Below are 20,123 nucleotides of genomic sequence, written 5' to 3' on the forward strand. Positions count from 1 at the left end.
TTTGGGCTTCCCTGGTACTTACTGCCAAGTTCTGCTGCTGGTTTGTGTCCTACAGCAGCTGCTGGTGTTGAAGCCTCCAGCTGTTTTCAATCCTGGTGCCTGTGCCACTACTCACTTATGACACCCTGTGCCATTACCTCTTGCTGGTGCTGGTACTGGTGGCACTAACCTGTGCTGGTGCCCGGTACCGTCACCCAGTGCCGCTGCCTGATGCCATTATCCCGTGCCCGGTACCGGCACTGTTACCCGGTGCCCGGTGCCGTTACTCAGTGCCATTACCCGGCACTGTTACCCGGTGCCCGGTGCCGTTACTCAGTGCCATTACCCGGCGCTGTTGCCCAGTGACCGGTACCGCTCCGTTACCCGGTGCCGGTGTCGGCGGGGGCAGGCGGGGGCGGGGCCGTGGGGGGGCGGGGCCGGGCCGGGGCGCGGCGGGGGCAGAGCGGCGGCGGAGCCGAGCGCCGGGAGCCGCCGGGAGCCGCCGGGAGCCGCGGGAGCAGCGGAGCCGCAGCCGCCGCCGCGGCCGCAGGTGGGCGCGGGCGGGAGCGCGGAGCCATCATCGCCACCGGGACCGGACCGGACCGGACCGAGCGGGCCCGGACACCGGACCCCGTCCGCCTTCCGCAGCGGGGCCGGGCGGGGTGCAGCGGGGCCGAGGCTCGGGCCGGGGCTCCGGGCGTTCCGGTGCGGTCCGGTCCGCGCTGTGGGTGTTTCGTAACCCCGGGCAGGCGCGGCCGGGCCGGGCGCGGGGCTCGGCGGGGCCCGGCTGGGCCCGCGGGCCCCTGGGCGGGCGGAGGCGACAGTGGGGCCGCTCCGAGGGGGCAGCGGGTTCGTCCCGGGCCCGGCCGGGCGCCGCGGCGCATCCCGGGGCGGGGGCGCTCCTCGGCCGGCGGAGCGGGGCCGGTTTCCGCACGCGGGCCCCGCCGGAGCGGCGGCCGCGGAGGGCGGCTCCGAGCCCCGGTCCCGGGCCGAGGGGAGGATCCGGGACAGCGCGAGGCGTCCCGTGCAGTGCCGCAGGCAGCGCACCGGGCCGGGATGGCGGCAGTGCTGTCGGTGGCACACGCGGCTCCGCGCGGGGGATCGTTCCCCGGTGGAGCGGCGACACCGCGGGGAGCGCAGCGCCCGGTGGCCTTTCACCCAGCTCGGGCGCGGCCGGTGCCGGGAGCCCGCGGGAGCCGCGGCCACCTGTCCCGCGGGTTACGGAGCTGTCAGGGCTCCGTGCCCGGCCAGCCCCGGGATCGTGCCAGCCCGGCCCGGGCGGCTCCTGCCGAGCCGCTCCGGGGCTCCAGTCTCGGCTCGTACCGGCACTGCTGAGCTCGCCCTGAGCTGCGCTGCCACCGCCGGTGGGCCGGGGCTGTTGGCTCGTTCGGTTCTCCCCCGTGGCACCGGGCCGGTGACCGGCAGCAGTTTGGTGACAGTGCCTGGGCTGCTTTGCGGAGGGGAGACAGGGCTGGGCTCAGGGTAGCTCCGGGTGGTTTGCCCACAGCAGGGGATGGCACACGATGTCCCTGTGGTGCGGGGCCCTTGGTTAGAGCAGGACATTCCTGGTTGTGGGCTGGCTCACTGAGCTGGCTGCCTGCGGCCAGCCCGGGCCCCTGCCGTGCTCGTGCCCGTGCCCAGAGCAGTGTGAGCCCAGCAGTGACATGCGAGGTGGCACTTAGTGCGGGCACAGTGAGGTGCTGAGAGCCCGACCACTGCCACGGACACCAGGATCCAGCCCTCCACCGTGGGACCTCTCCCCTCCAGGTCTTGACTCCTGGCCCAGGTCCTTGATCTCCTGAAGCCATCAGGATTGCAGCCTGACCTGGTGTGGTTCCAGGGTGCTGGATGTGAAGATGGAGACTGTATCCCTGGATTTTATAACTGTTCCTTGGAGCTATTCATCCTTGGGGCTGGAGAGGGCTGTGCTGTGCCCTGCTGTGCCCTGCTGTGCTGTGGGTGCAGCATGAGGAGGAGGAGGAGCTCTGCTGTGGGCTGCGAGGTGCCAACAGCCTGTGTGCAGGGACACGGAGAGCTGGGCTGGGAGCAGGGCGTGACGGGTGACTGTCACCCACTCTGTGTTTTGTGACACTTTGACAGTGCCCTGCTTTGGGGGTGTTGGATCCCCACCTCACTGGCTCTGCTGCCTCTGCCTTGTGCCAAGGCCCGTGCTTTGGGGTGGGATTAGGGATGCTCTCACCATACTGGGAGCTGCAGTTGGGGATGCTTAGCACAGGGCGCATGGAGCCTCTGGAGGGACCTTCCCCTCTCACTGCAGGGGAAGTGCTGACTCCAAAGTGACTGTGAAGGCTTTGCCATGGGGTTTCCCAGCTCTCTTTCGACTGATAGCAAAACTCAGATACCCTGCTTGCAAAAAATCCCTGCTCCCCGCGCTCTGCGACATCGTGGGCGGCGAGTGGCGACTGCTTTGGGCTGAGTACAGTGAAGCAGCCCCATCAACTGGGAAATTACTTTCTAGTTTGCAAGGAATGACTGTAGGCTGGGCCGCACCCAACAGGCTTCACAGCAGCCCTGGGGAGCCGATGGGAGCCCAGGCCCAGTGGGGTGGCAGGTGGGGTTGGGTGGGACCTCCCTGCCATCAGCATCCCCTGGGTACCTGTGCTGGTGGCAGCATCCTTCTGCCTGCCTGCCTGTGGTGACTCCCAGTGTGCCACACACTGTGAGTGCTGCCCTTGAAGCAGCCACTGCAGGGGAGCCAGGGCATGGTTAGGTTAGGGTTAGGGTAAGAGTCCCCACCTTGCCAGGACGGGTCAGGACTCGGCTCTGCAGCCATGCAGAGCTCCAGCCTGGGAGGCTGTGCTGGCTCCGGGGCTCCGGCACGCTCCGGGAGAAGTAGCCTCGACAGCTGTAATGTTTCTGTGGCATGCCTTTCCTTTCATGGGGTGTCTATTTTGCAACCCCCAAGTGTTTTGATCCCGGGAGGAAGGGGGCGGGGGTGTTTACCCTGGCACCGCATGGCTGGTGCAGGGATCCAAGTGGTGCTGGGCATGCCTGAATTTTACATGCAGCAACAGTTCTAGCAACATCTGCTGGCTGATAAAAGGTAGGCTGCTGCACGCCGCTGCTCCTGCCGCGTTGGGAAACGTCGAGGGGGAGGCACACTGTGAACACGGCTTCCTGGCCGATAGGGCTGAGCTGACTTGCTGATAAAGCAGAATCCACCCATCTGGCTGCACCAGAGGGGCCAGGAGCACGGGCTGCTCGCAGGCGCTTCATGCCCAGTGCTTCCCTGGGTGCTGGGTCCTGCTTCCCTCTGTATCAGGAATGATGTGCTGCTGCCAAGCTGGGACAGCCTCAGGAGCATAGCTGAACCACAGCACAGTCCCAACCCATTCCTGGTTCAAACAGTCACTGGTGAGTTTTGCAATCTCCACTTCCAGTGTAACTTTGTGTTATGAGCTGGTTTATAGCACAGCTCTGCTGGGGAGGGAACTGGGGAAAAGGCTGGTGCTGGAGAGCCACTGCCTCAAAGAGCCAGAGGAGCGACCCAGCCCTGCCCACCATGTGCTGGGTGCTCATTCTGTCTGGCCTCTAGTCCCTATCACTCAATGGTCCTACAAAGCCTTTAGCAGACAAAGAGGCTGCTCTTGCTGGCAGTTCTGAGTCCCTGCACCAGCTGGAACTTGCTGTAAAATGATCTTTGTCCTCTCTGGTGTGAATACCAGACCCTGGTGCTGTTGAGCTGTGGGCCCAGGGCTGCAGCTTCTCTGGCCCTGCTTGTGGAGATGCTGTGGTGAGGCTTATGGTGCAGCTCAGGAGTAGGGGCTCTGCTGCTGCTCCAGCCCATCCCAGGGCCAGGAAAGCCAAAACCCACCTGAACATATTTGTGTGTGAATGGATGCACGCTGTGCTTCACTGCTCTCTCGATTTGACTGAGAATTTTGTTGCACAAACCACTGGTGTTTTGGTTGTTTTATTCTCTGTCTGACTAGTCTCCCCTCCTCCCAGCATCCCTGTATGTCTGTGCATCCCCTCTTCCAAAGGCAAGGCTTTTCTCCTCTCCATCCTGCTCCGCTGGCGTGGTGCAAGAGCATCTCTGTGTGCAGAGCTGCTGCAGCTGCTGGGGATGAACTCTGGGAGTGCAGTGGGGGGATGCAGGAGCTGCTCTGGTGTCCCTCTGGCTCTCCCTGCTCAGCAGACATCCAAAAGCCTGTGCTGTGCCAGCTGGGCTGGCCCTGCAGGACAGCCATGCCAAGGGTGAGGAGGCTCCCGCACCATGTCCCCAGCCCCAAGGAGAGCTGGAGCATGGCATCGATCTGAGGGGATGGATGCAGCCAGAGCAGTCCGGTGGTGCCTGTGCTGCCCACATCTTCCCCAGCCCACCTGGGTCCTGCCCAGCAAATCCAGTCTGGCTGTGGGTGGATTAGTGCCATTGTGTGCGCTCACTGGAGCATGGCAGAGAAAATGAAATTGTGTCTCCAGACCCCAATCGGGACTAATTCGATGCTGAAATGAGCTTAATCCTCAGGTCCTTCGCCCGGCCTGTCCCTCCTGGGCTGGCGCAGGTCTGAGCAGGGATTAGCACCGAGCCAGGGCTGTGATGGATTTGGTCTCGGTGCAGGAGGCTGCTAGAGAACCTGTGGTACCCCAGGGCTGTGCCCTCAGGGACGTGGGGTTGGTCCTTAATAGCGTGGAGGGAAAATCCCTTCCTTGAGTGTCCTGGCACGGGGCAGCTGCACATCCCTGCCCGGGCAAGGCCAGAGTCTGGGATGCTGTGAGTGGTCAGTGGCTTTGTGCCTGCCCTGGGATTCCCCCAGCGAGCCAGGGGAAGCTCCAGAACTGTGAGCTGGCAGTTCCCTGCTGTGCCAGCCCCAAAGCTAGTTAATTCAGCTGCTTGGCCCCAGGGAGCCAGGAGTAATTAAAGCTCTGCCCAGCCTCTCTAATCCTGTCTGGGGGTTTATGATGGGGGCAGCACCAGTGCTGGCAGGGACTGGCTGGATGTCCTGCAGGAGCCACACTGGACTTATGCCATGGGGCTGGTTGGGCACCGGGCTCTGCTGATGTGGCTGTACCATGTGTCCTGCCCACCAGTGCTGGTCCTGCTACATGCTCAGGGTCTGAAGGAATCCCACTGGTGCCTGGGCAGTGCCTGTATCTGGCTGTGCCTGCCCCAGGGTGGCTCTTGGTGCACTGAGGTTTTCTCGAGGTTCCAGCTGTTGGATTCAAAGGATTTTGCTGGGTATTTTGGTGGTTTTGGTTTGACGTAGGTTTCTGGGCCTCACTGATTGGAAGAAAACTGAAATGAGGAGGAAAACCTTTCCCAAGGGTGGCAGGTTCTGGCAGGCAGAGAGCCTGGCCAGTGGTGTGAGATGAGCTGTCAGCAGCCCCCAGCACTGTGCCCCTGGAACCAGTCCCCAGCTGGGGCATCTCTGCCTGTGTGGGGCTGGTGTCCCCTCTGGGTAGCATCAGGTTATGCACGTGGTTTCCTTGTTCCTGTAACAGTGTGAATTCTCTGCTTTTGGTTCCCAGAGTTGCTGGGACACCTGGACACTCCTGGTGCTACTAGTTCCACCTCTGCCTACCTACTCTGCTGCTGTGGGCCTGTCGCCAATGCTCTTGGGGGGCACGTGTGATTATCAGAGCCAGCCATGCCTCTTTCATTAGTATCATGGTACCTGGCCCCAGATGTTTCCAGTGTGGGCTGAGTGGTTCGTCTGCCTCCTCCCCGATTTCACCAGGGTGAAGCCATCATTGCTGCCACTTTCTGTGAGAGACAAACAAACCCCATCAAAGCACGGAGCTTCTAGAAGGAGCTCGTTCCCGTGCTGGTGGGCGCTGCCACCTCCCAGCCAGAGCTGGAAACCACAGGACGGTGTAAAACATTTGAGCAGCCCTTGGCCCTCTGTGCCACCTCCCCAGGGTGCCGGTGCCGCAGCTCTGAGCAGGGCTGGGGGCTGTTCACCATCACCTGGCTGCTCCTGCTGCAGGCTCTGCTCCAGGGCTGTGAGCGAAGCTGGGGGGTGCAGGTGAGCGGGTCCCAGCTCCCCCCATGCCGAACTTCTGCACGGCTCCCTGGGGTGCCATCCCTGGGGGTCCATCCCTGGGGGTCCATCCCTGGGGTCCCATCCCTGGGGTGCCATCCCTGGGGTCCCATCCCTGGCCCTCGCCAGCCCCAGTGCCCCTGCCCTGCTGAGGACGGAGGCTGTGCCTGCTGCGGCCCCGGGGTGTGCGCGCCCCGCGGGCAGCTGGCAGAGGAGCTGCCGGCGGTCGGGGGCAGGCTGTCCCGCGCAGGCACCTGACATTTTGGAAGGAAATAGCTGCTCTCTGCTCCTTCCTGTAGCGCGCAGCCAGCCAAGCGGCCGCCCGGGAGCCCGGCTGTGCCCGCCCTGAGCCGTGCCGTGCCGAGCCGTGCCGTGCCGTGCCGTGCCGGCTGTCCCGGGGCCTGAGCGCGGTGAGTGCGGGGCACTGCACCGCGGGGCCCGGGGGGTGCCGGTGCGGGCGGGGACCGCCGAGGGGCGGCGGGCGGTGTGTGCGGGGGTAACCGGAGCCCTTCGCCGTGCCGAGCGGCCGCTCCCGGCTGGCACCTCCACCGTGCCCGGGGCCGGATCTTGCCCGGGAGGGATCTCGCAGGACAGCTTCCCCGAGCCGGGCCTGCCGGGGCGGCGGCAGCACCGGCCGGGGCGGCGGTAGCACCGGCCGGGGCAGCCGCGGAGGCGCTCGGCGGCAGCGGCGCAGGGTCCGGTGTGACCTGGAAGCGATCGCGCTGCCGGAGGTGCCGACACACCACGTGTCCGTGTTTACTGCGGCGGGAGCGCCGCGGGCCTGCCCGAGCCAGCGCTCCGAGACCCGCGGCTGCCGCGGCGCCGGGCCCAGGGCAGTGCGGGAGCTGCCGCGGCGCCGGGCCCAGGGCAGTGCGGGAGCGCCGCGGGGCCGGGCCCAGGGCAGTGCGGGAGCGCCGCGGCGGAGGGACGGCGCGGGGCGGGAGTGGGGCGGGGGTGCAGCCAGAGCCCCCCGGGCCTTTGCCTAGCCCTTGGCACCTGCCTGGCGCTCCACGGCACGGCTCTGGGCAGGGGGCTGCTGTCGGGGCTGTGCCGGCCCCAGGACAGGGGTGTCTGCTCCGGGCTGGCTCTGTGCAGGGAGCATCCCCTGCAGGCGGGTGGCTGCTGCCTGTGTTTGGGATGGCACATGGGAAGCTGCTACTGCCCTCCTCATCCTGTGAGGCATTTCCCTCCTTTTGGCTGCCCACGGATGTGCTCTGGCTCTCCTGCAGTTTGGGACTTGCTGGTGCCTACTGCCACTGTGCCTGCGACCTTTCCCCAGTGCGATCGCGTCACTCCCCTGTTTGCCCCAAGCTTCAGCAGAGCTGCCACCTTCCCCATCTTCCCCTCTCCTTGCTGGCTGAGTGCCCTTTTTGAGTGGGTTTCTCCTGTTTTGCATTTGGTTTGGCAGTGCTTCCCCATCAGCAGTGGGCAGTGAGACCTTAAGGGGCAGAAATGATGTCTGCTGGCATCTCCCTCTCTCTGCTGGGTCCCTGTGTTGCTGGGGTCCCTCTCCACAGCTCTGGGGTCTGTCCTCAGCAGGGGTCCCATCCCGGGGAGCTGCTGCCTGTGCCCCTTCACGGGCAGCGTGTCTCTGGTGAGCGCGTCGCTGTGGCTTGTCGAGTGCTGCTGGTTAACCGAGCTGCAGTGACGGGTGGGTTCCAGCTCGCTGCCAGCGAGTAAATGCAAAATAGCCTAAACCACTACAATTATCTGCCTCTTGCAGTTGTTGGAGTGCCATGGGGCCGGTGGCTGCCGTGCATGGCTGACCCATGGCAGTGCTTGAGGCTGCAGTGGCCCTGCTGGAGGTGGCACTGGGCTGGGTGAATGTCCCTGGGCTCCCATCCCTCGGGCAGCTGGTGGTGATGATGCTGGAAAGTGATGTTAGGCGTGGTCCAGGCCAGGGCAGTGGCTGCCAGCAGCAGCCAGGTGCAGCAGTTCCAGGGCTGCCTGGAAAAGCTCGCAGTGGCAGCTCCAGCTGCACGGTGGGACCATGCTGCTGCAGCTTATGCTGAAACAGAGTTGCTGCCCCAGCCGTGCTAAGTCTCAGGGCCAAAAGTCTGCCCATGGCAGGTGGCACTGGTTGCTTGTGCTAGGGTGGTCAGGTGGTGCAGCTCATGGGGAGGTTTGGTTTGTCCACAGGTGGGACACAGATAGAAAAATGAGACAAACTTCCCCCAGGAGAAATTGCATGTCTTGCTGCATTGACGATATCTGTGGAGGTTTGCCCAAGCCTGGTGCAAATGGTGTTTTGGGGCACGCACCAGGTGAGCTCTGTCACCGTCAGCCACTGCACAGCCCCTAGTAGAGGCAGATATGATGCTGGTGCTCCTGTCCCCAGGCTGGCACTGGCCAAATGTGGTACCTGCCAGCTCACCACGGAGCAGCCAGAGACTCGTTGCTTAACAACATGCTAGAGTGGAGTAGGAAGTGTTTTGTCACTGTGAGATGGGAAGAGATCACCATTTTATCACCAGGCAGGGCAGTGTCTGTTTGCTCTGTGTCCGTGCAGATGTCCCCACAGTACTGGGGACTTCGGTCACTTTGTGGTGCAGTGCCACTGGCATGGCTGTTCTTGGCTCTGCCCCTTATCAAGCGTCCACAATTTCCAACAGCAGCACGTCCAGCTGTCGGCCATCCCACCTTCCCTTTCCTCCTTGCTGACGTTCTTCTGCCTCTCCAGGCCTCTCCTTGCCAGCAGCATTTCCAGCTTGGTGATTTCTGTGAATGTGGAAACGTTCCTCCCTTTTTATAGGGGAAAAATTCATTTTTAGCCAGCTCTGGGTTATTGTTCCTCTTCCTGTTCAGGGGCGGGTTTGCACAGCTCAGGGGCTCTGGCTGTGGCTGCTCCACTCAGACCTGCTGCCACTGTCCCCCAGCATGTCCCCCTGACTGTAGGACAGCACCAGCTCTTTTGAAGCCCTGTGGGCCACTGGGTATTTCTGAGGCTGAACAAAATGCTTTGGGCAGAGGGGAAAGCACAGCCCCCGCTGGCTCAGCCCCTCTGCTTGTCACCAGCCAGCGCAGTGATCAGGTTCTGGCCTGGTCACCTGGCCTTGGGACACGTCCAAAGCCTTGTGCCCCTGCCTGGCCCCTCTGCGTGGTGCCAAATCCCAGGTGGTTAGGGTGTGAGTGTGTCTAAATGCTGTTTACTGTACTGCTGTCTCCTCACTCAGAGGGGACCTTGAGCTCCCCGGACCCTCCTCTGTCACTCACTGTTGTATCACCCTCACACAGTCAGCTGCAGGTTGTTTCTCCAGCCCCAACCACAGGTGACCCAGGGGACACACTGATTTTAGTAGAGGTGCTGCTGCCACCATCTCATCCCTGCCTGCCCCTGGGGGAGCCAAGGCTGTGTAGTGGGTGGAATCCCTGCATGGAGCCAGAGCCACCCCAAAACTGCTTTGGGAAGGTCCATGCATCTCCACACAGTGGCCCTGGCACGGGAGACTTGTCAGGGACTGCGGTGCCACGTGGGCTCTTGGGGCTGGGGCTGCTCCTGCCTGCTGGCGCTGCCAGGGTGTGGGCAGGAGCGGGATGAACGCAGCGGGGGCCTCTGCTCTGCGTCACCCTGGATTTCTGGGCAGCCCTTCCTCCCCCTGGCCTGTTTCCTCATTCGCGTGGCCAGTGATGGCTGCGATCCCGTGGTGCAGCGAGGGGAAATGAGAACCATGTGGAGAGGCCGTGCAGAGGCACATCCCTGGCCCTGGGCACCCCCAGGGCTGTTCCTAGAAAAGAGGGGGTGACTCAGAGCCAGGGTCCCCTGCCCCCGCATGCCCTTTCTCTCAGCAGCTGGAGACAGCGCTGGCCGCACCGGGGACTCCGGACACCCCTGCAGAGGGTGTGGGGACAGCGGGGGCCAGACCCCTTGCCTCAGTGCCCGCCTGCCTCCCGCTGTGCCTGACAGCGCGTCTCCCGCAGGTGCTGAACCATGGCGGTGTGGATCCAGGCCCAGCAGCTCCAGGGAGAAGCCCTGCGGCAGATGCAGGCGCTCTATGGGCAGCACTTCCCCATCGAGGTGCGGCACTACCTGTCCCAGTGGATCGAGAGCCAGGCATGGTAGGTCAGGGTGTTCCCTTCCCAGGGGTGCTGCGGCTGCTCTGGGGTACAGGTGGGTGCTCCACGCTGACACCGCTCTGCTCCGCACGCAGGGACTCCATCGACCTTGACAACCCCCAGGAGAATGTGAAGGCGACACAGCTTCTGGAGGGGCTGATCCAGGAGCTGCAGAAGAAGGCAGACCACCAAGTGGGTGAGGACGGCTTCCTGCTGAAGATCAAGCTGGGGCACTACGCCACGCAGCTGCAGGCGAGTGGGGGGCCGTGGGCAGGGGTGCAAGGCCAGGGGGGTCCCTGCCCTGTGCCTGGCTCAGGCCGTGCTCTCCCCACAGAACACGTATGACCGATGCCCCATGGAGCTGGTGCGCTGCATCCGGCACATCCTCTACCACGAGCAGCGGCTGGTGCGGGAGGCAAACAACGTGAGTGTGGGCTGGGAGGGGCGAGGAGAGGTTCCACAGGGGTGGGGGGATGCTCAGGGGCTCTTGGCTCCATGATGGTGGGAGCAGCTCTGAGGCAGGGAATGGGGAGCATCGCCTCCCTGTGCTGAGCACACCCTGTGCCCTGTGCAGAGCCCTTCCCCATCTGGCTCCCTGGTGGACGCCATGTCCCAGAAGCACCTGCAGATCAACCAAACCTTTGAGGAGCTGCGGCTCATCACTCAGGACTCAGAGAATGAGCTCAAAAAGCTGCAGCAGACACAGGAATACTTCATCATCCAGTACCAGGAGAACATGCGACTCCAAGGTGGGTGGGGGCCCGAGGGGCACGGGGCAGGGGTGCTGGCAGGGCCAGCCCTAACACCGTGCCCTGCCCCCCAGCCCAGTTCTCCCAGCTCTCCCAGCTGGGCCCGCAGGAGCGCATGTCGCGGGAGACGACGCTGCAGCAGAAGAAGGCGTCGCTGGAGGCCTGGCTGCACCGTGAGGCCCAGACACTACAGCAGTACCGCGTGGTGGGTGATGCGCCTGGTTCCCCGTGATGTCCCCACGATGCCCTGTGACACTGTCCCTCACCCCTGACGTTGTCCCACCTCGCAGGACCTGGCTGAGAAGCACCAGAAGACGCTGCAGCTGCTGCGCAAGCAGCAAACAACCATCCTGGATGATGAGCTGATCCAGTGGAAGCGTCGGCAGCAGCTGGCGGGGAATGGGGGCCCACCCGAAGGCACCTTGGACGTGCTGCAGACCTGGTGAGTGCCTGGTCGGGTGGGATGGAACGGGGTGCTGAGCCCAGTGGGTGCTGAGCCCTGCTCCCCCCAGGTGTGAGAAGCTGGCAGAGATCATCTGGCAGAACCGGCAGCAGATCCGCCGTGCCGAGCACCTGTGCCAGCAGCTGCCAATCCCAGGCCCGGTGGAGGAGATGCTCTCAGAGCTGAACGGAACCATCACCGACATCATCTCTGCCCTGGTCACCAGGTACAAGTTGGGCCCAGCTGGGTGGGGGCCAGGTTGGCCCTGCCTCCTTCCCAGCCTCCCTGATCCCTCTGCTCTCCCCCAGCACCTTCATCATCGAGAAGCAGCCCCCACAAGTGCTGAAGACACAGACCAAGTTTGCAGCCACCGTGCGGCTCCTGGTGGGGGGGAAGCTGAATGTGCACATGAACCCCCCTCAAGTGAAGGCCACCATCATCAGCGAGCAGCAAGCCAAGGCCCTGCTGAAGAATGAGAGCACCCGCAAGTAATGCCAGGGGCTGGGGGTGTGTGGCTGGGGCTGCCAAGGCACTGGGGAGCAGGGTGTGGGGCAGGGGGAAGGGCTGCACCTTGCACAGCAGTCCTGGTGTGCCCTGACTCCGTGTGCGTTCCTGCGGCAGTGAGAGCAGCGGGGAGATCCTCAACAACTGCTGTGTGATGGAGTATCACCAGGCCACCGGCACACTCAGCGCCCACTTCCGCAACATGGTGAGTGCCCCTGGCTCCCCATCCTGTCCCCTTGTGTCCCTCTGTGTCCCCCCTCTATTCCTCCATGCTCACCCTGGTGTCCCTGCAGTCCCTGAAGCGGATCAAGCGCTCGGATCGCCGCGGGGCTGAGTCAGTGACAGAGGAGAAGTTCACCATCCTCTTCGAGTCACAGTTCAGTGTTGGTGGGAATGAGCTGGTCTTCCAGGTGAAGGTAAAGCCACTCTGTCCCTTCTGCAGGCCCTAGGCAAGCCGTGGGCACTGTGCCCACAGGAGTGGGGCTGGGCTGGGGCCACATGGGTGCCCATGGGTGATGCTGCCTTGGTGCCCCACAGCCCATTCCAGTCTCCTTCCTCTCGGCAGACGCTGTCCCTGCCTGTGGTGGTGATTGTGCACGGGAGCCAGGACAACAATGCCACGGCCACCGTGCTTTGGGACAACGCCTTTGCTGAGCCCGTGAGTGCCAGTGCCATGGGGGCAGGACAGGCCCCATCTGCCCGGTGTGGGAGTAGGGCTCAGCCTCCCGGTGGGACATGCCTGGAGGCATCAGGCAGAGCTGGTGCTGACCACGCTCTCTACCCCCAGGGCCGCGTGCCCTTCGCTGTGCCCGACAAGGTGCAGTGGCCACAGCTCTGCGAGGCGCTCAACATGAAGTTCAAGGCAGAAGTGCAGAGCAGCCGCGGGCTGACCAAGGAGAACCTGGTGTTCCTGGCACAAAAGCTCTTCAACAGCACCAGCTCCCACCTGGAGGACTACAGCAGCACCACAGTGTCCTGGTCCCAGTTCAACCGGGTAAGTGGCCTGGGCTCTGTCCAGAGCCCCCCCGGTGCTCGTGCTTGTGGGGCTGGATGGGGTGTACCCGCCTGGGGGTCCCTGAGTCTCTGCTGCTGCACCCAATGTCTGTGCTGTGTCACAGAGGCTCGGAGCCTGGTGACAGGAGTGCTCATTATCGGCGGATTTCAACAGGAAAACCTGCCTGGGAGGAATTACACCTTCTGGCAGTGGTTTGACGGGGTCATGGAGGTGCTGAAGAAGCATTTGAAGCCGCACTGGAATGACGGGTAAGAGCCGCCCTGTCCTGTGCAGCCTGGCCCGAGCCCCAAGCCCTGACGCCCTACTCTGCCTAGGGCCATCCTGGGCTTCGTCAACAAGCAGCAGGCGCACGACCTGCTCATCAACAAGCCCGACGGGACCTTCCTCCTGCGCTTCAGCGACTCGGAGATCGGTGGCATCACCATTGCCTGGAAGTTCGACTCCTGTGAGTGTGTGCCAGGCACTGGCATCCCTGGGCCGAGTGGCCCCAGCCAGGCCACCTCATGCCCTTGGTAGTGGCACTGCCACAGCAGGCACGATGGAGTTATCCTCAGGAAAGAGGAGAGCACCAGAGCCCCCAGAGTGTCTTGGCTGCCCCATGGGGAGCAGTGCTGCCCTCGCTCACTGCAGCTGTGGCTGTGTCAGGCCCGAGTGCTGGCAGCAGCGGGGAGGAGGGACCAGGCTGAACTCTCCAACCCAGCCCTGGGGAATGATGTGGACTGTACAAAATGCGGTTACTCAGTGGTGCTCCCCAGTGCAGGGGTTGTATCCCATGCAGGAGTCTGTTGCTATTCACAAGAGCATCTTTTGGAGGGCCACATGACTGAGAAGCACCATGGAGCCCCATGGCTGGGGAACCTGCCCCCGACGTGTCAGGATGAGGCCAGACCTGCCTTGGCTTCACTGTACCTCCTACTTTATCCCATTTTCTGGAGATCTGTGCTTTATCCTCAGCTGTTGCTGGGGGAGGGATGCAGTGTGGGACATGCTGTTTGCTGCTTGATGTGACCTCGTGGCCCACGTGCAGAGCACAGCCAGGAGCTGCTACAAACTCTGGGAGTCACCATGATCCTCACACTTGTCTTGCAGCTGAGAGGATGTTCTGGAACCTGATGCCTTTCACCACCAGGGACTTCTCCATCCGCTCCTTGGCTGACCGCCTCGGGGATCTCAGTTACCTCATCTACGTGTTCCCCGACCGGCCCAAGGATGAGGTGTTCTCCAAGTACTACACGCCGGTTCTCTGTGAGTCCACGCCAGGTAGCGCTGTCCCTTCACCCCACATGTGTCCCCTCTTGTGCATCCAGCCAGGATGGAGCTGGTGTTCTCAGCAACCCCCACCCCGGGGCCACACCGGCCCCACAGGGGTTCTGCATCTGGCCACGTGTGAGCCCCCAGCACTGCCCGGGCTTGTGGCATGTGCTGGAGTTTGGGGCCTCAGTGCTGCTCCTTCTCTCTAGCTAAAGCTGTGGATGGATACGTGAAGCCACAGATCAAGCAAGTGGTGCCAGAGTAAGTGTGACCCCAAAGGGAGATCCTGGGCAGTGGTTGCCGTGGGTTCCCAGCATTGAATTGGCTGGATTTGGTGGCAGCCCAGGGCACTGAGGAGCTCAGGTCCACCACCAATGGCCACGTTGGTGCTGAGCCTTGTGGGACATCTTGGTGACTTCACCCTTGGGGTACCCAGTGCTCATGAGACCCGTCCCCACAGGTTTGTGAATGCATCAGGAGATTCTGCCCCTGGAGGGGCCACCTACATGGACCAGGCACCCTCGCCTGCCGTCTGCTCCCAGCCTCCTTACAACATGTACACCCAGAAGTGAGTATCACACCCCTATCCCTGTACTGCTGCAGCTGGTCCTCCCCTCACCGCCTGCCTCCCACAGCCCCGACCCTGTGCTGGACCCCGAGGGTGATTTTGACCTGGAAGACACGATGGATGTGGCAAGGCACGTTGAGGAGCTGCTGCGGCGCCCCGTGGACAGTCAGTGGATCCCCCACGCCCAGTCGTGACAGGCAGGTGCCTGGTCCTTGCCCCTGGCCCCGGCGCTGCGGGGACTGTGCTGTGTTCGTGTCTCTGTGCCAGGGGACAGCGGGTGGGCCCTGCCCCCAGGATTTGCTCTGTGCTGCCCCGAAACACAGGCTGGCGTCCAGCTCTTTGGTGTTTATGCCCTTGTATAAACGGCAGCGGATTTGTCGCATGGTTTTCCTGTATGTTCCTTTTAAGAGGCCCAGCTTCGGCTTTCCGCTTCTGCCAGCCCTGGCCCCGCAGCCCCTCGCTCCCCGTGGGGCTGCCGGGGCGGGGGCCGCCAGCCCGGCCTCAGGTTCGCTTTCGCAGTCGTCACTAAGAATGTACGTGTCGCCTTCTTGTCCTCCCCCGCAGCTCTGTTCCCAGGGGTGCGTGAGGGCAGAGGCAGAGGAGGGGTCCTGCCAGGGCTCCCCTGGCCCGTGCTGGTGCTCTGCTCCACAGTGGCAGGGTCCCTGCACCTCATCCTCTCCTCTGCCCCAAGGATGCAGGAGCCCCTCCGGCTCCCGGCCTCGGGGTCCCCTCTGGAGCCGGTGCAGCATGAGGGTGGCAGGGTGCGAGGGCACCCGGCGAGGGCAGGGGGTGGGCAGAGGTTTTGGGCGAAGCAGAGTCCTCTGCCCGCTGCTTCTCCCCTCGCCTGGGCGGGAAACTCTGGGGTCCTGGCCATGTTATTTTTCTATCACAGAGTAAATAAAGCACGGAATATTTTTGTAACACAAAAGCTTTGGGTGCCACGTGTGTCTTGGGACAGAGGTGGGTCCCTCTGGAGAGCTCCTCATCTGGGGTGCAGCCGGTGTTCGGGTTCCTATCCCCGAGGGCAGGGTCGTCTGTGCCTCCGTTGGCACAAGCTGGGTGGATCCGGGGGGCTCTGTCCGGTTAAGAGGGCTGCTCTAAGGAGCAGGGGCTGGGCTGGGGCCTTTTTTTCGGGCAAAAAGCAAGGTAAACCGGATCAATTGCCCTGTTTGTCCAAAGAAGCAGCTCGCTCTTGATGGAGGGGTAGAGGGCGCTGGTACTCGGGGTTCAATTGCGGTTGAATTCCCCGCCGAGCGGGGGGCCCGGGGCGTGCTGTGTAAAGGTGAAAATGAAAATAAAAGTGAAGCGGGGAGGGGGGCGGCGCCGGGCGCGATAAATTTCCGTCATTTCTGCCGGAGGCGGAATAGCCGGGTGGGCGAGGGGTGTCCGGGGCCGGGTCCCTGCCCTGGGGCGGTGTCCGCGATGCTGCCGGCGGTGGCGGTCGCGGCGGTGGTGGCCGTGGCCGTGGCCGTGGCCGTGGCCATCCCCGCCCTACGGCACCGCCTTGTCCGTTCCGCGCTGCGCCGCGCCGGGGGCCGGTACCGGCGGCGGCTGGAGGCTCTGGGCAGCGACGTGCGGCTGAGCCAGGAGCGGCGGCTGCGGCGGCTGCTGGGCACCGGCACCGGCACCGGCACCGGGACGGCCGGCGGTGAGCGCGGGGCTGCGGGAAGCGGGCCGGGAAGTCCATCCCATGGTTTCCCTTCTCAGCTTGTGCCTCTCCCGGCAGGCTCGGAGGAGTTCCAGCAGCGGCATCCCCTGGGGCAGCCCTGTCGGGACGAAGCCCCGGGGTTTCCGCTTGGCCCGCTGCGGCTCTGGGCTCTGCTGCCCGGCTGCTGGGACCCCGACCCGCGGCTGCAGGTACCGGGAGCGGCGGGCGGGGTGGGCGCGGGTCCCCGCAGGGTCTGCCCTCCTGACCCGACCCTCCCCGCAGGGGTCCCTGCTCTACCTGGATGCCCTCGGCGCCGCTTTTCCGCGGGCGCTGCTCCGCCGGGGCACGGCCGTGCTGCACTGGAGCCCCGGCCGTGCCCGCGGCCCGGCGGGGTGGCCGCTGCCCTCGCTGTACTGCAGCCCGGCCGCGGCTGCACTGCTGCCCTCGCGGGCCGCTGCGCTGCGGCTGCAGCTGCTGTTCGCCCTGCGGCAGCGAGCGCTGCGGGTGCTGGAGGCCGGGCTGGCGGCCGAGCTGCAGGACGCGCTGCTGGCCCTGCGCGCTGAATGGCCCCGGCTGGCGCAGGAGCTGGAGCTGGGCAGGCTGAGCCCCCAGCCCGGGCTGCCCGAGGGGCTGCGGGACCGGCTGCAGGCGCTGCTGAGCCCTGCTGCTGCCCGGGCAGCCGAGCTCCGTGCCGAGTGCGCCCGCGGCTTCGAGGGCATCGTGATGCGTCTGTGGCCGCAGCTGGAGGTGGTGGTGGTGAGGACCATGCGTGGCACGGAGCGGCTCTACTGCGACTCCCTCCGCCAGACTGACTGCCAGGGGCTGCCCTTCTACTGCCCCTTCTACCAGGCAGCAGGAGGTGAGTGTCCTCCACGCTGCCGCGTCCCCATGGTCTGCCCTGGGTGCCCACAGGGAACTGCTGCCATATGGCAGCACAGATCTCCCTGACCCAGCAGATGTTGGTGCATCACTGTGCTGCATTCCCTTCCTGTGACCTGAAAACAGCTCAGTCCTGGCACCAGCCCCTTGGAGAGGGGTGAGGCTTCTGTGGGCAAGGTTGGGAGGCTCTGGGGAGCTCACATTGGCACTCACAGTGCTGCCTCTGCCCAGCCCTGCTTGGTGTGAACCTGTGGCCAGCGGAGCCAGAGCCCCGATTCATGCTGTGCCCTGACTGGGCTTTCTGCGAGTTCCTGCCCTGCCTGGGCAGCAAGGAGCCACGGGCGGTGCTGCTGGATGAGCTCTGGGAGGGCTGCGAGTACGGGCTGGTTGTGACAGCCCAGCCAGGAGAATACAGGTGCCTCCTCCCTGCTGTGTGGTCCTGGGGGGCTGCCTGCCCCACCCCATGCACCCAGCTCCCCCTCACACTCTCCCTGCCCGTGCAGGTGCCGTACTGGGGAGGTGCTGAAGGTGACCGGCTTCCACAAGCAATGTCCCCTGGTGGAACCTGTGCGCAGGTGGGGACACCCCAATGCCTGTCCCTCATCTTGGGGAGCTGGGCCCATTTGCAGGCAGGGTCTTACCAGGAGGGTGCCGGTGCCCACCCTGTGTCCCTGCACCGCAGGGAGAGCCAGACTCTGAGCGTGCGAGGGGAGAGCATCCCTGAGGAGCAGTTCTGCCAGAGCCTGTGCCGCGCCCTGAGGATGTGGCCGGGTGCTCGCCTGATTGACTACGTCTGTGTGGAGAGCAGCCTGCTGGGTGAGTTCCCCTGAGCTGTCCGAGTCCCCCTCGAAGTGTAGCTGGCGCTGCATGGGGGTCTGCAGCCCTCCTGTGCAGCACAGCAAGCTGGCAGCTTTAACATACTCATGGTGCTGCTCCAGGTGACTCTTCAGGGCCCTGTGCCCCCCACTACGAGGTGTTCATGGAGCTGCAGGGCCTGCGGGACCTGTCGGAGGGGCAGCGCTACAAGGTGAGCAGGACACGGACTCTGCTCTGGGTCTGTGCGGGGTGGCTGAAGAAGGACACTGCTATGGCAGTGTGGCACCAGCACAGGCAGCTGCCCTCTCTTTGCAGCTGGACCAGTGTCTCCAGGAGGATTTCCCCATCTACAAATCCTTCCGCTTCAAGGGCAGCATTGGGCCCCTGCGCCTGCACCTGGTGCGGCCCAGGACCTTCACCCGGCTGCGGGAAGCACTGGGCTGCCCCGTGCCCATGCCCAGGGTCCTGCGGGAGGAGCGGCTGCTGCAGCTCATCCAGGGATCAGTCATCTCCTAGGGCAGCCTGGGGGCCCCACAGCCCTTCCACCCTGGGCTTCACTTGGCACGCACCCTCTGGGCAGGGGCCGTGTCCCTGGGGTGGGAGGGTGTGGGGGCAAGGGTGCCCAGCCCAGAGGGTTTGGCTGAGTGGAGCAAATGGAGACTGAGCTTGTCTGTGGTCCGTGGCAGCAGCAGGCACCCGTGGGCACCTCTCAGTGCTGCTGTGGAGATGGAGCAGGAGCTTGGGAGCCTCCTGGGGCAGTGGGATCCTGCAGCTGCAGGACCCCCTCACTCAGTGCCTTGGCAGCACCTGCAGCCGCAGAGGGGTGGCTGCCTGTGCCTTTCCCATTGTGCACCACAGCCCCTGGATGATGCAGAGGGCTCAGTGGAAACCTGCAGGAGGAGCAGGAGGAGCAGAAGAGCCGTGGCTCATCACTGAGCACTGGGTCCCTGTGGCATTTTGTCCCCTGGCAGGGACACTCCGGGCAGGGCTCAGGTGGCTGGTGCTGGTGGGTGTCACAAAGCAGCCCCAGGTGGGCTTCAGTGCATATCCACTGGTTTAAGAATAAGCTCTGGTAAGGGCTGCTTTTAATCAAATGCAAAATAAAGGATTATCTTTTAAAAATAATTAAAGGACCACACTCTGGGATTGATTTTTTAGAGTATTATTTTTAATCTTCATTAAAGAGATTGCTCAAGCAATCTGCTCTGGGGGCTGAGGAGTTGCTGCTGTTCTCAGGGGTCTTGGGGAAGGGGCAGCCATGAATATTTAACCAGCTGAGCACTCTGGGGGCACCAGGCTCTTTGTGCCTTTGAGGTCATTTCCCCTCCTGCTCATTAAGGGTTATTTCAAGGGCTGGCGAGGGCAGGTGGGCACCTGCTGTGCCACAGCTGCTGCTGGTGGGCAGCCGGGCCGTGGGCAGGAGATGATGTCTTGAACAAGACTCACACAAGGCAAAGCATCCCCCGGCACAGCCGAGACCCTCACCAGGGATGAACCTGGCTGAGGCCTGCGCTCCTATCCCTGCTAGAAAAACCTGGAGCAAAATTTCTGCTCAAGGTCGGGGAGAAGCTTTGCCTTGGGCTGGGGGCACCCTGAAACAAAAGCCTGGAGGCACCTGCGTGGCAGAGCCCTGCGGGCCGGGGCTGCGCTGGGCGGCTCTGCTTGCACGGCCGTGCCTGGGCACCACCTCGGTGGGAGGGGAGGTTGGTGGGGTGGCACCCGCTGGGCAGGGCCAGGCTGCCGAGTGCCCGGCTGGGTTTGGATGCCAGGCTGCAGGGTGCAAGGTCGATTTGAGCGCCCGGCTGCAGGGTGCAGCTTGTTTTGGGTGCAGGCTCATCTGTGCTGCTGATACCAAGGCTAGAGCGTGCGGGTGCCCGGCTGAAGGGTGCCAGGCTGGGTTTGCGTGCCCGGCTGCAGGGTGCGGGCTCGGCCGGAGTCCCACCGGGATGGGGCGGCTGCCGGGCCCGGGCGCCGCAGTGCTGGGGCGGAGGCCGGGGATGCACCGGCGGCGGAAGGTGCCGGTGCCCGGTGCCCGTCGGCGCGCCCCGCCGCTGCAGCCCGGGGCGAGGGGGCCGCGCCGTCCCCGTCCCCATCCCCGTCCCCATCCCCGTCCCCGCCACGTCCCCGCCCCCGGCCCGGCCCGTCCCCTCCTCCCGGCCGCGCCGCCTCCCGCCCGCTCCGCCACTGAGCCCGCAGCGGCGGCGGCGGCGGGCGCAG

General features: G+C 64.2%; 2 protein-coding genes across 6 annotated transcripts; both read left to right on the plus strand.

Moving 5' to 3' along the window:
* The first annotated feature begins 405 nt into the window (after positions 1-405).
* On the plus strand, positions 406-15,491 carry LOC100222731 (signal transducer and activator of transcription 5B). Of its 4 annotated transcripts, none has more exons than XM_030256039.4 (19): positions 406-529; positions 9,900-10,037; positions 10,130-10,286; positions 10,369-10,458; positions 10,609-10,783; positions 10,858-10,988; positions 11,074-11,225; positions 11,296-11,451; positions 11,534-11,713; positions 11,847-11,934; positions 12,023-12,145; positions 12,295-12,387; positions 12,517-12,723; positions 12,898-12,992; positions 13,059-13,189; positions 13,834-14,004; positions 14,205-14,256; positions 14,456-14,563; positions 14,631-15,491. In XM_030256039.4, the coding sequence occupies exons 2-19, from the start codon at positions 9,910-9,912 to the stop codon at positions 14,755-14,757; spliced, it is 2,364 nt and encodes a 787-aa protein (XP_030111899.1). In that variant the 5' UTR covers positions 406-529; positions 9,900-9,909; the 3' UTR covers positions 14,758-15,491. The 4 variants fall into 4 exon arrangements, with proteins under 4 accessions (XP_030111899.1, XP_030111901.1, XP_030111902.1 ...); XM_030256041.4 differs by having other exon boundaries at positions 13,834-13,989; XM_030256042.4 differs by lacking the exon at positions 406-529 and adding an exon at positions 6,288-6,391 and having other exon boundaries at positions 13,834-13,989.
* Positions 15,492-15,640: 149 nt separating this feature from the next.
* GHDC (GH3 domain containing) lies at positions 15,641-19,056 on the plus strand. 2 transcript variants are annotated; one of them, XM_030256044.4, is made up of 8 exons: positions 15,641-16,211; positions 16,290-16,420; positions 16,494-17,070; positions 17,322-17,505; positions 17,594-17,665; positions 17,773-17,906; positions 18,029-18,117; positions 18,222-19,056. In XM_030256044.4, the coding sequence occupies exons 1-8, from the start codon at positions 15,986-15,988 to the stop codon at positions 18,420-18,422; spliced, it is 1,614 nt and encodes a 537-aa protein (XP_030111904.4). In that variant the 5' UTR covers positions 15,641-15,985; the 3' UTR covers positions 18,423-19,056. The 2 variants fall into 2 exon arrangements, with proteins under 2 accessions (XP_030111904.4, XP_072775092.1); XM_072918991.1 differs by having other exon boundaries at positions 15,641-16,420.
* The last annotated feature ends 1,067 nt before the right edge of the window (positions 19,057-20,123 follow it).

This window comes from Taeniopygia guttata, chromosome 27 (assembly GCF_048771995.1).
Source record: "Taeniopygia guttata chromosome 27, bTaeGut7.mat, whole genome shotgun sequence".
NCBI lineage: Eukaryota > Metazoa > Chordata > Aves > Passeriformes > Estrildidae > Taeniopygia > Taeniopygia guttata.

Bases quoted from the DNA above. Each gene is read 5' to 3' on its own strand.
- GHDC (XM_072918991.1), top strand. From the start codon at position 15,986: ATGCTGCCGGCGGTGGCGGTCGCGGCGGTGGTGGCCGTGGCCGTGGCC. The intron at 16,421-16,493 runs GTACCGGGAGCG...CCCTCCCCGCAG, and splicing joins ACCCCGACCCGCGGCTGCAG to GGGTCCCTGCTCTACCTGGA. The intron at 17,666-17,772 runs GTGGGGACACCC...CCTGCACCGCAG, and splicing joins CTGGTGGAACCTGTGCGCAG to GGAGAGCCAGACTCTGAGCG.
- LOC100222731 (XM_030256039.4), top strand. From the start codon at position 9,910: ATGGCGGTGTGGATCCAGGCCCAGCAGCTCCAGGGAGAAGCCCTGCGG. The intron at 11,714-11,846 runs GTAATGCCAGGG...TTCCTGCGGCAG, and splicing joins AAGAATGAGAGCACCCGCAA to TGAGAGCAGCGGGGAGATCC. The intron at 12,724-12,897 runs GTAAGTGGCCTG...GGATTTCAACAG, and splicing joins CCTGGTCCCAGTTCAACCGG to GAAAACCTGCCTGGGAGGAA.